Raw genomic sequence first — 15,035 nt, 5'->3', positions numbered from 1 at the left:
AGAAAGCAATAACAATAAACTAAATGATCATAGTTCTAAGCTAACAGATGGGTCAAGTCAATAACTGTTGGAAATATGCCCTAGAGGCAATAATAAATTAGTTATTATTATATTTCCTTGTTCATGATAATCGTTTATTATCCATGCTATAATTGTATTGATAGGAAACTCAGATACATGTGTGGATACATAGACAACACCATGTCCCTAGTAAGCCTCTAGTTGACTAGCTCGTTGATCAATAGATGGTTACGGTTTCCTGACCATGGACATTGGATGTCGTTGATAACGGGATCACATCATTAGGAGAATGATGTGATGGACAAGACCCAATCCTAAGCCTAGCACAAAGATCGTGTAGTTCGTATGCTAAAGCTTTTCTAATGTCAAGTATCATTTCCTTAGACCATGAGATTGTGCAACTCCCGGATACCGTAGGAGTGCTTTGGGTGTGCCAAACGTCACAACGTAACTGGGTGGCTATAAAGGTACATTACAGGTATCTCCGAAAGTGTTTGTTGGGTTGGCAACGAATCGAGACTGGGATTTGTCACTCCGTGTAACGGAGAGGTATCTCTGGGCCCACTCGGTAGGACATCATCATAATGTGCACAATGTGATCAAGGAGTTGATCACGGGATGATGTGTTACGGAACGAGTAAAGAGACTTGCCGGTAACGAGATTGAACAAGGTATCGGGATACCGACGATCGAATCTCGGGCAAGTATCGTACCGATAGACAAAGGGAATTGTATACGGGATTGATTAAGTCCTTGACATCGTGGTTCATCCGATGAGATCATCGTGGAGCATGTGGGAGCCAACATGGGTATCAGATCCCGCTGTTGGTTATTGATCGGAGAACGTCTCGGTCATGTCTGCATGTCTCCCGAACCCGTAGGGTCTACACACTTAAGGTTCGATGACGCTAGGGTTATAAAGGAAGCTTGTATGTGGTTACCGAATGTTGTTCGGAGTCCCGGATGAGATCCGGACGTCACGAGGAGTTCCGGAATGGTCCGGAGGTAAAGATTTATATATAGGAAGTCCTGTTTCGGCCATCGGGACAAGTTTCGGGGTCATCGGTATTGTACCGGGACCACCGGAAGGGTCCCGGGGGCCCACCGGGTGGGACCACCTACCCCGGGGGCCACATGGGCTGTAGGGGGTGCGCCTTGGCCTACATGGGCCAAGGGCACCAGCCCCAAGAGGCCCATGCGCCTGGGGAAACCCTAAAGGAAGAGTCCCGGCAGGGGAAGGCACCTCCTAGGTGCCTTGGGGGGGAGGACTCCTCCCCTGGCCGCCGCCCCCTTGGAGATTGGATCTCCTAGGGGCTGGCGCACCCCCCTTGGGATCCCTATATATAGTGGGGTAGGAGGGCCTCTCAAACATACATTTTGCCTTTGGTGCAGCCCCTCCCTCTCTCCCAAGTTCTTCTCCTCTTCTGCGGTGCTTGGCGAAGCCCTGCAGGATTGCCACGCTCCTCCATCACCACCACGCCGTTGTGCTGCTACTGGATGGAGTCTTCCTCAACCTCTCCCTCTCTCCTTGCTGGATCAAGGCATGGGAGACGTCACCGGGCTGTACGTGTGTTGAACGCGGAGGTGCTGTCCGTTCGGCACTAGGATCATTGGTGATTTGAATCACGACGAGTACGACTCCATCAACCCCGTTCACTTGAACGCTTCCGCTTAGCAATCTACAAGGGTATGTACATGCACTCTCCTTCCCCTCGTTGCTAGTCTCTCGATAGATAGATCTTGGTGACACGTAGGAAAATTTTGAATTTCTGCTACGTTCCCCAACAATAACATCATTCTCTAATGATGTGATCCCGTTCATCAAATGACAACTCATGTCTATGGTTAGGAAACTTAACCATCTTTGATTAACGAGCTAGTCAAGTAGAGGCATACTAGTGACACTCTGTTTGTCTATGTATTCACACATGTACTAAGTTTCCTGTTAATACAATTCTAGCATGAATAATAAACATTTATCATGATATAAGGAAATATAAATAACAACTTTATTATTGCCTCAAGGGCATATTTCCTTCAGTCTCCCACTTGCACTAGAGTCAATAATCTAGATTACATAGTAATGATTCCAACACTCATGGAGTCTTGGTGCTGATCATGTTTTGCTCGTGAGAGAGGCTTAGTCAACGGGTCTGCCAAGGCAATTGCACCAGTATTGTCACAACAGATTTTCATTGGACCTGATGCACTAGATATGACACCTACATCGGATATGAACTCCTTCATCCAGACTCCTTCATTTGCTACTTCCGAAGCAGCTATGTATTTCACTTCGCACGTAGATACCGCCACGACGCTCTGCTTGGAACTGCACCAACTGACAGCTCCACCATTCAATAAAAATACGTATCCGGTTTGTGACTTGGAGTCATCCGGATCAGTGTCAAAGCTTGCATCGACGTAACCGTTTACGACGAGCTCTTTGTCACCTCCATAAACGAGAAACATATCCTTAGTACTTTTCGGGTATTTCAGGATGTTCTTGACCGTTGTCTAGTGATCCATTCCTGGATTACTTTGGTACCTACCTGCTAAACTAATAGCAAGACACACCTCAGGTCTGGTACACAGCATTGCATACATGATATAACCTATGGCTGAAGCATAGGGAATGACTTTCATTTTCTCTCTATCTTCTACAGTGGTCGGGCATTGAGTCTGACTCAACTTCACGCCTTGTAACACAGGCAAGAACCCTTTCTTTGCTTGATCCATTTTGAATTTCTTCAAAACTTTATCAAGGTTTGTGCTTTGTGAAAGTCCAATTAAGCGTCTTGATTTATCTCTATAGATGCTGATGCCCAATATATAAGCAGCTTCACCGAGGTCTTTCATTGGAAAAATCTTATTCAAGTATCCTTTTATGCTATTCAGAAATTCGGTATCATTTCCGATTAACAATATGTCATCCACATATAATATCAGAAATGCTACAGAGCTCCCACTCACTTTCTTGTAAATACAGGCTTCTCCAAAAGTCTGTATAAAACCATATGCTTTGATCACACTATCAAAGCATATATTCCAACTCCGAGATGCTTGCACCAGTCCATAAATGGATCGCTGGAGCTTACACACTTTGTTAGCACTTTTTGTATCGACAAAACCTTCTGGTTGCATTATATACAACTCTTATTTAAGATATCCATCAAGGAATGCAGTTTTGACATCAATTTGCCAAATTTCATACTCATAAAATGCGGCAATTGCTAACATGATTCGGACGGACTTAAGCATCGCTACGGGCGAGAAGGTCCCATCGTAGTCAACTCCTTGAACTTGTCGAAAACCTTTCGCAACAAGTCGAGCTTTGTAGACAGTAAAATTACCGTCACCGCCAGTCTTCTTCTTGAAGATCCATTTATGGCACTAAAGATGTTGGTATATTCATCATGCATAGAAATCTAAAAAAGGTGTCCAAGCAGATTGCAATTCAGATGTCCTTTGAAGCAAAGATAAAGGAAATCTCCCTATTTTTTTTATTTGTTCTATTTCTTTTAAGAAAATTGGTGAGTAGTGGCCCCAAGTAAAATTTCATATTCTTATATTTTTCTCTACTTTTCCATGAACCAAAGAGGCCTAGTACCACAAGACCTCTGATAGGAGAAGGAGAATGTGTCGTTGCCACACAAAAGAAGAGATGGATTTGTCAAGTGAAACTTCTAGATTTCAAACAATTGTTGGTTCTAGCACGACATCTTCTCTCTATGATTCACACGATTCTCAAAGCATAAGAACATGTAAAACATAGGATTGCAGTGGCATGTCATCTTTAATTCTATAGGATTTGAAGGGTGTTTGTTGCTCATAATGTTGGAATTTTTTTCAAAGAGGTTGGATTCCATTGAATTTTTTCTACTAAATATAGTACAAATGGATCCATAGGAATATATTTTATGGTTGCAATCCTACAAATCAAACAACTTTCAGAGCAAAAATTCCTAAGGACTACAATCCTCAGAATATCATGGATTTTATTCCCTTAATTAATTAAACATCGCCTCAAATCTGAAATCTAAATCCAACTTGTGTTGCATTGAGTAAAAATAAAAATAAATGAAATAACAAAAGTAATATGTCACAAAAGAAGCCCCCTGCTTGTTTTGTATGAATATCTAATAAACACGCAATACCATTCGCAATAGTAAACACAGGACATATAGCATAGACTTTTTTGCAGGAAAAACTTCAATCTATTCATCAAATATCATGGCAGCATAAAGAACACGGAAATAACAAAAGATACATCCATCTCCGTAGATCACTTAACGACGACTACAAGCACAAGAGCAAGCCAAAAGTGCTCATCCATCATCACCCCTTGCTTACACGAGCGAAGCAAACCCTGCTGTAGTAAATACTTGGGAAGTCATCGTGCTAAGGCCACAAAGAACCAGCGCACCACGTCGATGAAAAGAAGCGTAGATCAGAAGGATCCAATCCATAGACACACGAGCGCAGACGAACGAAGACTGGATCCACGCGAGTCCACCGAAGACAAACACCAATCAAATGCTGCGACGACGCGAGACACAACGCCGGTACATGGGTTAGGTGACGAGAACCTTATTCCATATTTAGGGAGCCACCTTCACCTTGTCTTTTTGAGCATGACACAAACCATAAGCAGACTCTGAAAACACCTAAAAACGATGCATGAGCACTCCCATTGGCAAGGACTAGGATCCACCGCGCTTACATGGCTCTAAGGCCCCAAGAGACGAGGCAGATAGGAAGCATCACCAGCCGGAGGAGAAAAGTCCTAGGCACGAAGTCACTCGTGGGTGGGAGAAAAGTGTTTCATTGGACGTGACGCATTGCAGAGACTGAACACGTGAAACTAGAAGACATGTTTTGTCCGTTTGTATTGGTTTTCGTCCCGTTTTTCGTAAATTAGCTGGGCAATTCTCTTCTTCTTAATTAATCAATTAATCGATGAGGCAAACTTTTTGCCTCCGTTTTGAAAAAAAATAGTTTCCTTTCTAAAACTTCTTGCTGGCAACCCGAATTGATTTTACCCAAAGTACATTCATTTAAACCATAACATGGCATCTTCGAATTGTCTTCATAGTGGAACTTAACATATCCCTACAAAATGGGACATGGAAAACCAAACTACAATGATGTAGTGAAAACTTAACGCCAACTTAGTTTGCTGCCAAATTTTTGTCAAGCTAGAGTAATTTTGCTTCCACTCAGTTGTTTCGTCGTCGTATTTTTCAGCGCTCGTTTATTTGCTCAAATTTGGTCTACACAAATTTTGGGCATTCCCAAGTTTCTGTTTGCAAAAATGGGTACCTCTCTTATACCACAATGGACATTTTATTTTTAGGAAACCACATGAACAAATTTTATTTTATTTTGAGGCAGAACCACCACAACGAACATTCTTCAGAGTTCAGAACGCCTAAACCCCAAACAAGATTCTCCAAAAAAAAAAAACAAGACCCCGTGGGCCGTGGCACATCGCCATTCGAACCATGGGCTGCTGCGCGCGCCCCAAAACCGCCTAACAACGCCGACGAGCGATGCCGCCGCCGCCGCCGCTGCACGCCGTCGCCTCCCTCCCCTACCAATGCTCCGTCCTCCTCCGCCAGCTTGCCGCGCGCCACTCCCCTGTCCCGGCCTCCCCCCGCTCCTTCCTCCGCGCCCTGCGCCGCCTCCACGCGCGCCTCCTCACCGCCGCGCTCCTCCACGACCCGTCCCACCCCCACCTCACGCTCCGCCTCCTCCACCTCTACACCCTCTCGCCCGACCTCGCCGCCCCGGCGATCCTCTTCCGCTCGGACCCCGGCCCCATCGCCGCCACGTCCCTCGTCTCCGCCTACGCCGTCGCCGGCCGCCTCCCCGATGCCGCCTCCTTCTTCGACTCCGTCCCGCTCCCCCGCCGGGACACCGTGCTCCACAACGCCATGATATCCGCGTTCGCCCGCGCCTCCCTCGCCGCGCCCGCGCTCTCCGTGTTCCGCTCCCTGCTTTGCTCTGACTCCCTTCGCCCCGATGACTACTCCTTCACCGCGCTCCTCAGCGCCGTCGGCCACATGCACAACCTCGCGGCGTCGCACTGCACGCAGCTGCACGGAGCCGTCCTCAAACTGGGCGCCGGGGCTGTCTTGTCGGTGTCCAACGCGCTCATTGCGCTGTACATGAAATGTGATGCACCTGAGGTGTCCCGGGACGCACGGAAGGTGCTTGACGAAATGCCGGTTAAGGATGAGCTCTCGTGGACTACTATAGTCGTGGGCTATGTCAGGAAAGGCGATGTCCATGCTGCTAGATCAGCCTTTGAAGAGGTTGATGCAGAGTTTGATGTCGTGTGGAATGCGATGATTTCTGGGTATGTGCAATCGGGAATGTGTGCAGAGGCGTTTGAGCTGTTCAGGAGGATGGTGTCGAAAAGGATACCACCTGACGAATTCACATTTACTAGCGTCCTGAGTGCATGTGCAAATGCTGGTTTCTTTCTTCATGGGAAGTCTGTCCATGGGCAGTTCATTCGGTTGCAGCCAAATTTTGTTCCTGAGGCAGCTTTACCTGTTAACAATGCGCTGGTGACCTTATACTCCAAGTCCGGGAAGATTTCTGTTGCTGCAAGGATATTTGACAGTATGACTTTGAAGGATGTCGTTTCTTGGAACACCATTTTGTCAGGGTATATCGAGAGCGGTTGCTTGGACAATGCAGCTAGGGTATTTAAGGAGATGCCATATAAAAGTGAGTTATCATGGATGGTGATGGTATCGGGGTATGTTCACGGAGGTCTCTCAGAAGATGCTCTGAAGCTGTTTAACCAGATGAGGTCTGAGGATGTCAAGCCATGTGATTACACCTATGCTGGTGCAGTAGCTGCATGTGGTGAACTTGGAGCGTTGAAGCATGGAAAGCAGCTCCACGCACATATTGTGCAGTGTGGTTTCGAGGCAAGCAATTCTGCGGGAAATGCACTACTAACCATGTATGGTAAATGTGGTGCTGTGAAAGATGCTCGTCTTGTGTTCCTTGTGATGCCCAATGTTGACTCTGTCTCATGGAATGCCATGATTGCAGCCCTTGGGCAGCATGGACACGGTAGAGAGGCACTTGACCTCTTTGACCAGATGGTTGCTAAAGGCATATATCCTGATCGGATTTCATTCCTCACAATTTTAACAGCCTGCAATCATGCTGGCTTAGTAGACGAAGGATTTCAATATTTTGAGTCCATGAAAAGGGACTTTGGCATTAGCCCTGGAGAAGATCACTATGCCCGGCTGATAGATTTGCTTGGCCGGGCTGGAAGAATCGGAGAAGCAATGGATTTGATCAAGACGATGCCTTTTGAGCCTACCCCTGCCATTTGGGAGGCAATTCTCTCTGGCTGTCGGATTAATGGAGATACGGAACTTGGTGCTTATGCGGCGGATCAGCTCTTTGAGATGATACCGCAGCATGATGGCACATACATACTACTGTCCAACACATATTCAGCTGCTGGACGCTGGGTTGATGCTGCACGAGTAAGGAAGCTAATGCGTGATCGTGGGGTGAAGAAGGAACCCGGATGCAGCTGGATAGAAGTTGGAAACAAGGTTCACGTGTTTGTTGTTGGTGACACGAAACATCCGGAAGCGCATGAAGTCTACAAGTTCCTTGAAATGGTTGGTGCTAAGATGAGAAAGCTGGGATATGTTCCTGATACAAAGTTTGTCCTGCAAGATATGGCACCCCATCAAAAGGAATACGTATTATTTGCGCACAGTGAGAAACTGGCAGTTAGTTTTGGACTTCTAAACTTGCCTCTTGGAGCTACAGTTACAGTTCTTAAAAACTTGAGAATATGCGGCGATTGTCATACTGCGATGATGTTCATGTCACTGGCAGTTGGACGGGAGATTGTCGTTAGGGATGTTAAGCGGTTTCATCATTTCAAGGATGGAGAATGTTCATGTGGTAATTATTGGTGAATGTACGTTTGCTTGCTGTCATGGCAGTGGACCTTCCAACAGATGCCCCTTAAGTCAAGGATTCAAAAGCCAATTACATAAACTGTATAGGATCATGTCTGGTACCGGTTACTGACAATAGCCAGTTATCTCACGGGGTCCCAGTGGACAATTTTTGAATGAGAGAAGTCCACTTTACAACCCTGAACTCTTCGGTTCGTCTAAGATTCAACCCCCGGCTCTCTTTTTGAATCCGCATCCAAACTTGGCTGGTTTTCAGTCAGTTACTAGCAGTTGAAACAGTTAGTGAATTACCATTCATCAGATCCAAAAATTGCACCTCGATTTTCAGAGGAATATTGGACTGATCTTTTGTTTACTGTCCTACCCGACCAGTAACCACGAACCGCCGGTTTCGTATGCCTCCCTCCAGTCCGTATCTCAGCTTTACATTACCAGCTATGTTGGTTGTAAATAAACAAGTGATACCATTCTAATCCAGGGGCACGGACCAATTCAGATTTGCTGGCCGAAGAATTCCCCTTATCGTGAGAGATCTGTTAACTATACAGTCTATGTTTTATCTGTGCCTCGTAAACAAGTGACAGATGGGTGTGCTAATTCTGCCACAGATATTGGGGTCACAGTGCTGCCGATGTGATTTTCTTTGGTATCCCATGGCCTATTTGGACCAATCCAGTTTGTTCAGGCACAGTAGCTTTCTTCTCTTTGGTTAAGTTCAGGTGCCGTGGCACGTTCCATTCATAGTGCCTAAATGAGACAATGGATAAGGAGATGAATTATGAACCAACAGGGGAGACAGACAACAACAAGTAGGCAAGGAACTGGTGGCGCGTTACAGCAGATGAATCGTGAATGGGTTTCCCAGTCATTTTCACAATGCTGGCATGAGGCTGGAAAGATACTGCGTTGAGCTCCCCGGACAATGGAAGGTACAACTGATTGTGTATACTTCATCAGCGGCGAATACATAATTTAGTGCCTGATCTGGCATCTGTTTTATTTCTATTCGCCTTTCCTTAGAAACTACCGGTGCCCTTTTGACGTACTCCTACCAGCACGCAGATAAATAGAGAAGCCACGCTGTACCTTTGCTCGTTCTGTATAGATCGATGCCCTCCTTTGGATGGTAAACTTCGAAACCCAAGGAATATATGCCGTTTTAAGCACGTCTGGTCATGTGGCCCTGGTTAAGCTCATCCTGAGATGTAGCGCTCTCTCAAAAAATATGGATGTCCCGCGATGGCTTTCCAGATCGAATACACCGGACGCTCAGGCCGCAAATGGCAAAGTGGGCGCCATGGTTTAGTTTTTTAACACGCTTTGGGTGTCTTTTTTAACACAACAGGACACTCGTTGAACTAAACTAGAGGAGAACTTAGTTCACAAGTAAACGCACATGGGACATTATAATAACAGCAGTAATCATTTCGGCCAAGTATTTCTCAAGTACAGCAAGCCATCATAATCATAATTAGACGACAGTCAAGGAGAGCAAACTCTAGGACATTCTGCATGTAGTTGTTCACACAGATATAAATAAATTCCAGCTCAAAAGGAGTACAATGACGGTCCGATGAGGTTTTGTTTCCTTTCTTGTTACTCGTCAAACATGCCAGCGTTCTTCCTCTCCTGAAATGAACAAGAAATATCCAAGATTAGTCAATGCACTGGGAGAAATGATGTGGGGACGGGTAGCAATGCACCCATAATAACAAGGATAATGACAGCAAACAATTTGTCAAGAAAATGCCCAGAGCTATACATATGATTTTCGAGTTCCAAACATACACATGATTATCAAGTCCCAAACATACATATTTAAGATTTGACAGCCAACGTTTATAAGTTTCACTTAGCGATGTGAAAAGCATCATTTATCTGTCAACTTGAGGATTTGTAGACTGGAGGGATAAATGATCAAGGAATGGCCCCCCACTGAGTTATAGTCCTTAAGCACCAGAAGAAACAAAATACGAAGTAAAGGAAACAAGTTATCCACCTGTGCTAAACGACGATCCTTGTTCAGCTTCAGAGCTCTTCCTTTCTCTTCTCCAGATCTAAAGATCTTCTGCAGGTGTTTTTGCAATTTCTCAAGTTCAGGAATCTATCAGTTGACAAGAGATACAAAAATAAAGAAACTGTGTCCATTTACAACCAAGCAAAAAGCATTAGACGGTTCTGAAAAGGAGTCTTTAGTTTGAAAACACATGCTCGAAAAACGCATTAGGCCCTATATATATGGATAGATGGAGTAAGAAGAGAACACGGAAGAACAGAGATTGCTTTTACTCATTCTGGGGAGTGAGGATCATGAGATGATTGAAACCATAAAAGCATATGTGCATTCCTAAGCAAGTGAAGCTTAACTGTAAGCCTTTCTTCTATCTGAGCACCAGACACCCCTTAGCGTTGGTGCTAGGTAATTTCTCCCACTTCCAGCATCAGCGACCACAGGGAAGCAGATGCGCTAAAGCAGGCTCTAGTGGTACAGCTTGAATCATAACTATGAGCAAAGCCTCTAACGGTACAGCTTGAATCATAACGATGAGCAATCTCTTTCTTGTCCTCAGCAGAGCAAGTTTGACACAAGATATTCAAGGATAATAGTTCCTGTCTCATTCATACTCTAACTAGGAATCCACAAGCATATATATATACCCCAAGACACATCGACCATCAATCATACCTTAACTGTTTAATCTAGCCTAATCCCTTGCTAAGCGTGTTTTGTGTCTTTGCTGTTGGCATTTTATGGAATCAATCATATAACAGGTCAGAAGTCTAAGACTGCTGGGGTAGGCATAATTCATTCACATTTCGTAAATAACTCCATAGACCAAATCAATTATCTTTATTAAAGCTCTTCAAAGCAACCATCATTGCAAATTAAGGGCTTCAATGTCTCAGTTTTACCTTGTCATTCGATGACAGCGTTTCAGCCTTGTCAGCCTTGATGTTGAAGATATCTTGAAGAAGTCCATTGTCCTGTATAGAAAACAAATCTAGCATTTGCCACATGCACAAGTAAATTAGCACAGTGGAAAACAGACCACTCCAAAAAAGTTACCTGCACATGCTTCAGGAAGCCTCTCCCAAGGAATCGTTTGAAGAAGTTTAACTGATGATCAAGGGGAAATTAGCCAAGACATGTGAAAATGCAGAGCAATTCAGGAACCACTGAAAGAAAGAAGCAAGCACCTGAATCAATTCAGACCATGATGCAACCCTTAAAACATCACGTTTTCCAGCAATCTTCATTGATTCTTCAGGGCACTTGCCATACTGGAAACAGTTTGCTATTAAGAATTTGGAAGAGAGACCAAAACTGAAAATTAAGTAAGAATGGAAATGAAACAGACCTTGACAAAATCCAAAATCCGTTGAAACAGATCTCTTTGGTCAGAAAGATTTTTCTTGTCTGCACCTTTGCCCCCTGCCTCTGCAGAGAGATTTGAGGCAAGACCGGCTATCTTGGCTTTCAATGCTTGCATGTCCAGGAAAAGTTTGCCCTTAGAGCTACCAGGTACTCCAGTGTCATCATCAGCATCTTCAGAAGGGGAGATATCAAGTAGATTTAACTCAAAGCACAAAGCTAATGCTTCACCAGCAGCCATCCGAACAGCACGATCCTCTGCTCCTAGAAGAGTAGAGAGAAACGCAATTGGCCTGGCAAATAGTAAAACATAAAATAAGTAAATAATGAAATGGATGATATAATTTAGAGGGGAGAGAGATAGAGTTACTGACTCCTTCCAGCTATCAGTGTTTATCCGCCATGAACCAATAGTTGTTAGCAGAAAAGTCCATGCAGATAGAGCAGCTGCTAACACAGGTGGCCTTGGTTTCCGGACAGTACCGACCTGCAGGTAAGTCGGGAGTCACAAAAATATCAAATAGAGTTCTTTGTAGAACCAGTTCACAAAATATGATAATAAATCAACGGCACCTATACATACATTTGAACCTGATTTTGGATGAATCACATCCCACATGGCTTTCAAAGATACCTCTGTTTCAGCCAGATCAGTTGCACCAACAAATGTGACGACGGCCAAGCAGTCAAGAGCCTACAACATGTCAACATAGATCACATCACTATTCCGGAAAAAGAAAACATAGGTCACATCACTGAAAATGTAAATGAAATCTGGAAGCTTAGAAGAACAGAAAAACTTTTCACTTACAGAGATCATCTTTGAAGCATCCGACCAGGTTTGAAGGACCTTAGAAAGCTGTGGATGTGATTCTACCATTGTTTCATGTGAGCTACTGCCAGCACCAAGTGTAATAGACAGTAGCCCTGCAAATCAAGAACACAACAGCCAAAAACGGTGTAAGCAAACTCCAAAGAGGTGGAACTGGGGAAAAGAACATTAATGGATAGGAGAGGAACCAATGGCGCGAGATGCCAGGCAAGCCTCCTTGGTAGATCCCTTCTTGATCGAAGTATTGAATAGACTCAGTAGAGTGGCATATCTTCAGAAGAGAAAATAAATTTGGTAACAGTATTAAACAGTGGATTCGGACAAAAATACATCTGTAGTTAAGAGTGAGCCATGATGTAAAAGGACAGGGGTTAGCGATAAAATTTTGAGCTTGAGATGTGAAGTGTTTTGTGCATATGAAATACGCAAATGTCTAGTATGTCTACTAACAGTTCAAGTAACTACCGACTTCACATGCAATAATAAAGATTGGTCAGTAGAATGTACTAACTTACTTGTTCTCAACAAGACCACCAAGCATAAAACTTTCGAAAGCATCAACCAACGAAGCCAACGCTGCCTCTCTTGTAGACCCCCTGCTCAAATATAAATAATACTATATTGAGTGCACTAAACAAAACCAACATGACTACTTCTACATTTTACATGATGGGGCTGATGCAACGGGTGGAATGTCCGGTTAATCAAAACATGAAGTTAAATTTGCCGACTATGAAAGGCATACTCGCTAGTTATTACTTATCAGAAGTCAAATTTCACAAATGAGCTACCTATGAAAGGCTTCCTGAGTAGAACTTGACATAACTTCATAATATAACAACAATCGATGACCCAGCAAGTAATAAAAACATGAGCTACAGGATAATGCAGTTTTTTCAATCAATCATCATGGCCTAAATTCAATCAGATATAGACTGAACCAAACACTGGAGGCCCAGTCCAAGCTACTAAGTTCTTGTAAAACTCAACAGGTAAAGGAGAGGGTCTAGTCCAACATGAAGCCGTGTAGCATTATATATCAAATGTCAGGTTAACAACATCATCCTAATCTATCCACAGAATCAACATTTGCCAGCCGACTAGGACCAGCTGCCAAACCATCATTCCTCTCTATTGTGATGCTACCACACTACACCAGTAACGACCTATCTATTTGCATAGCACACGTTGGGCATAGACTGCTGCAGGTGATAGCACAAATAAAGAAATGCTATAGAGCTCAACCTCTTCTCGTAGAGAGCGTCGATGTACTTGTCGAGAACAAACTCGTGCGAGTTGACGTTCTCGGTGGCGTACGAGATGGAGAGATCTGAGAGCGCGGTGGACGACGAGCCCACGCTGTCGGCGTCGCTGCTGTCCAGAAGGTCGTCCCCTCCGGCGCCGCGGGCCTTGCTCTTCTTGCCTGAGGAAGACGCGCCACCCCAAAACCAATCAGAATCAGAACCCCACAGCCGAATCAGCTGGAAAGAGAGGAGCAACAAGCAGCCGGCGAAACAAAGACTTACTCCTCCCCATGGCGAGGCCGCGCGGCAGCAAGAAACCGGAATCAAGAAACGGACGGCGTCCTAGGAAGAATCGCAGCAAGAAACCACCGGCACCGCGCAAGAACCCGCGCAGCGACAGTCGGTCAGGAGTCAGGACGCGGCGCACGCGAGGGCCCAATCAGGAGCGGGCGCGGGCGGGGGCAGCGGCGGCGGCGGAATCGAGATGCGCGGCGCGCGGCTGAGGACAGGGGCAGGAGAAGCAGAAGCAGAAGCAGGGGTTGTTCTTGAGGGTCTCGGAGTCGGATTGGCCGTGGAGACGCGGAGCTGCCATGTAGTAGCGAGGAGGGCGCGGGGTCGGGGAGGAGCTGGCCGGGCCGTGGTCTCCGATTCTCTCTTGGGCTCGGCGGGGGAGGGCGGGGGGTGGCGGCTTCGGGCGTGCGGGGTGGGGAACGGGGCAAATATAAACGAGGGGTGGGGGGGGGAAGAGGGAGGGAGGCGGGGTCCGAGTTGGGAACTAGGGCACGGTACGAGTGCCGTCGATCGGTCGATGGCTTCTTTTCCTCGGCTCCGTTTGCCTTTTCTGATGAGAAACTCGAACGTGATGAACTCAGACGGATCATCATCATTTTTTTCAAACTCATACAATACACCGCCTTGCGTTTCACAAGGAGTCAAGGACGTGCGTTTCACCTCATGGAGCGAAACATGGCATGCATAGCTTGTGGGCAACAAGAAGGGTATACTGCAAAGCAAAATTCACCGGAAAAAGCGTTGGTGTGAAGTTACAAAACTTTGATACTGATTCGCAACACAAGCCACCCTGCCGTGTTACCACGACCTAAATCAAGTGGGAGAGCGTGTTTAAATAGACGCCCAAAAATAGAGCGTTGAATCACGCCCCTTCTGTGTTAATAATGATGGAGTGACTCACTGGCTAGGCGTGATGTTTGGCCGTCAAACTTACGCCGGATCGGCCACGAACCCTTGCACGTCCCTGCATGGCATCTTTTTCCTTGTGATGAGAATTTTCAGGGGTGCGATAAGCAAGATGCCGCTGGTCCGGAATTGCTCGCCGGATATTCTCTCCCCGACTCCCCCGTACGGTTCAGCAGACCCAGGCGCTGCTGTGTGGCGAGCGAGCGCGCGGGCAACGGGCCTCGGGCGCCCACGTCGACGGCCTCAGAGTCTCAAACCGTGTCGACACCATACCGCTCGGCTCGATTGCGCGCGGCGCCGTGGCAAGCGGCAAGTGGCGCCGAGCCCCCACCGCGGCGCGTCGGCTATCCTATCCGAGGACATGTGTTTGCGGTGACACGCGGGTTGCTCTGAGGTATAGG

The 15,035-nt window shown here is 45.8% G+C and overlaps 2 protein-coding genes across 3 annotated transcripts; one reads left to right on the top strand and one right to left on the bottom strand.

The window, feature by feature from the left end:
• Positions 1-5,508: 5,508 nt before the first annotated feature.
• On the top strand, positions 5,509-9,154 carry LOC125536438 (pentatricopeptide repeat-containing protein At1g25360-like). The gene has a single exon (XM_048699668.1). It carries the CDS (start codon positions 5,571-5,573, stop codon positions 7,983-7,985), a length of 2,415 nt encoding a protein of 804 aa, XP_048555625.1. The 5' UTR covers positions 5,509-5,570; the 3' UTR covers positions 7,986-9,154.
• A 213-nt stretch (positions 9,155-9,367) lies between these two features.
• On the bottom strand, positions 9,368-14,138 carry LOC125536439 (interferon-related developmental regulator 2-like). 2 transcript variants are annotated; one of them, XM_048699669.1, is made up of 13 exons: positions 13,720-14,138; positions 13,439-13,616; positions 12,709-12,789; positions 12,382-12,464; positions 12,173-12,288; positions 11,945-12,055; positions 11,736-11,848; positions 11,348-11,654; positions 11,187-11,270; positions 11,056-11,106; positions 10,902-10,973; positions 9,988-10,092; positions 9,368-9,617 (listed from the first exon to the last, which is right to left on the bottom strand). In XM_048699669.1, the coding sequence occupies exons 1-13, from the start codon at positions 13,727-13,729 to the stop codon at positions 9,585-9,587; spliced, it is 1,344 nt and encodes a 447-aa protein (XP_048555626.1). In that variant the 5' UTR covers positions 13,730-14,138; the 3' UTR covers positions 9,368-9,584. The 2 variants fall into 2 exon arrangements, with proteins under 2 accessions (XP_048555626.1, XP_048555627.1); XM_048699670.1 differs by having other exon boundaries at positions 9,988-10,056.
• Between the last annotated feature and the right edge of the window lie 897 nt (positions 14,139-15,035).

This window comes from Triticum urartu, chromosome 2 (genome assembly GCF_003073215.2).
Source record: "Triticum urartu cultivar G1812 chromosome 2, Tu2.1, whole genome shotgun sequence".
Classification (NCBI taxonomy): domain Eukaryota; kingdom Viridiplantae; phylum Streptophyta; class Magnoliopsida; order Poales; family Poaceae; genus Triticum; species Triticum urartu.
This window is presented reverse-complemented; position numbering and strand designations above follow the sequence as displayed.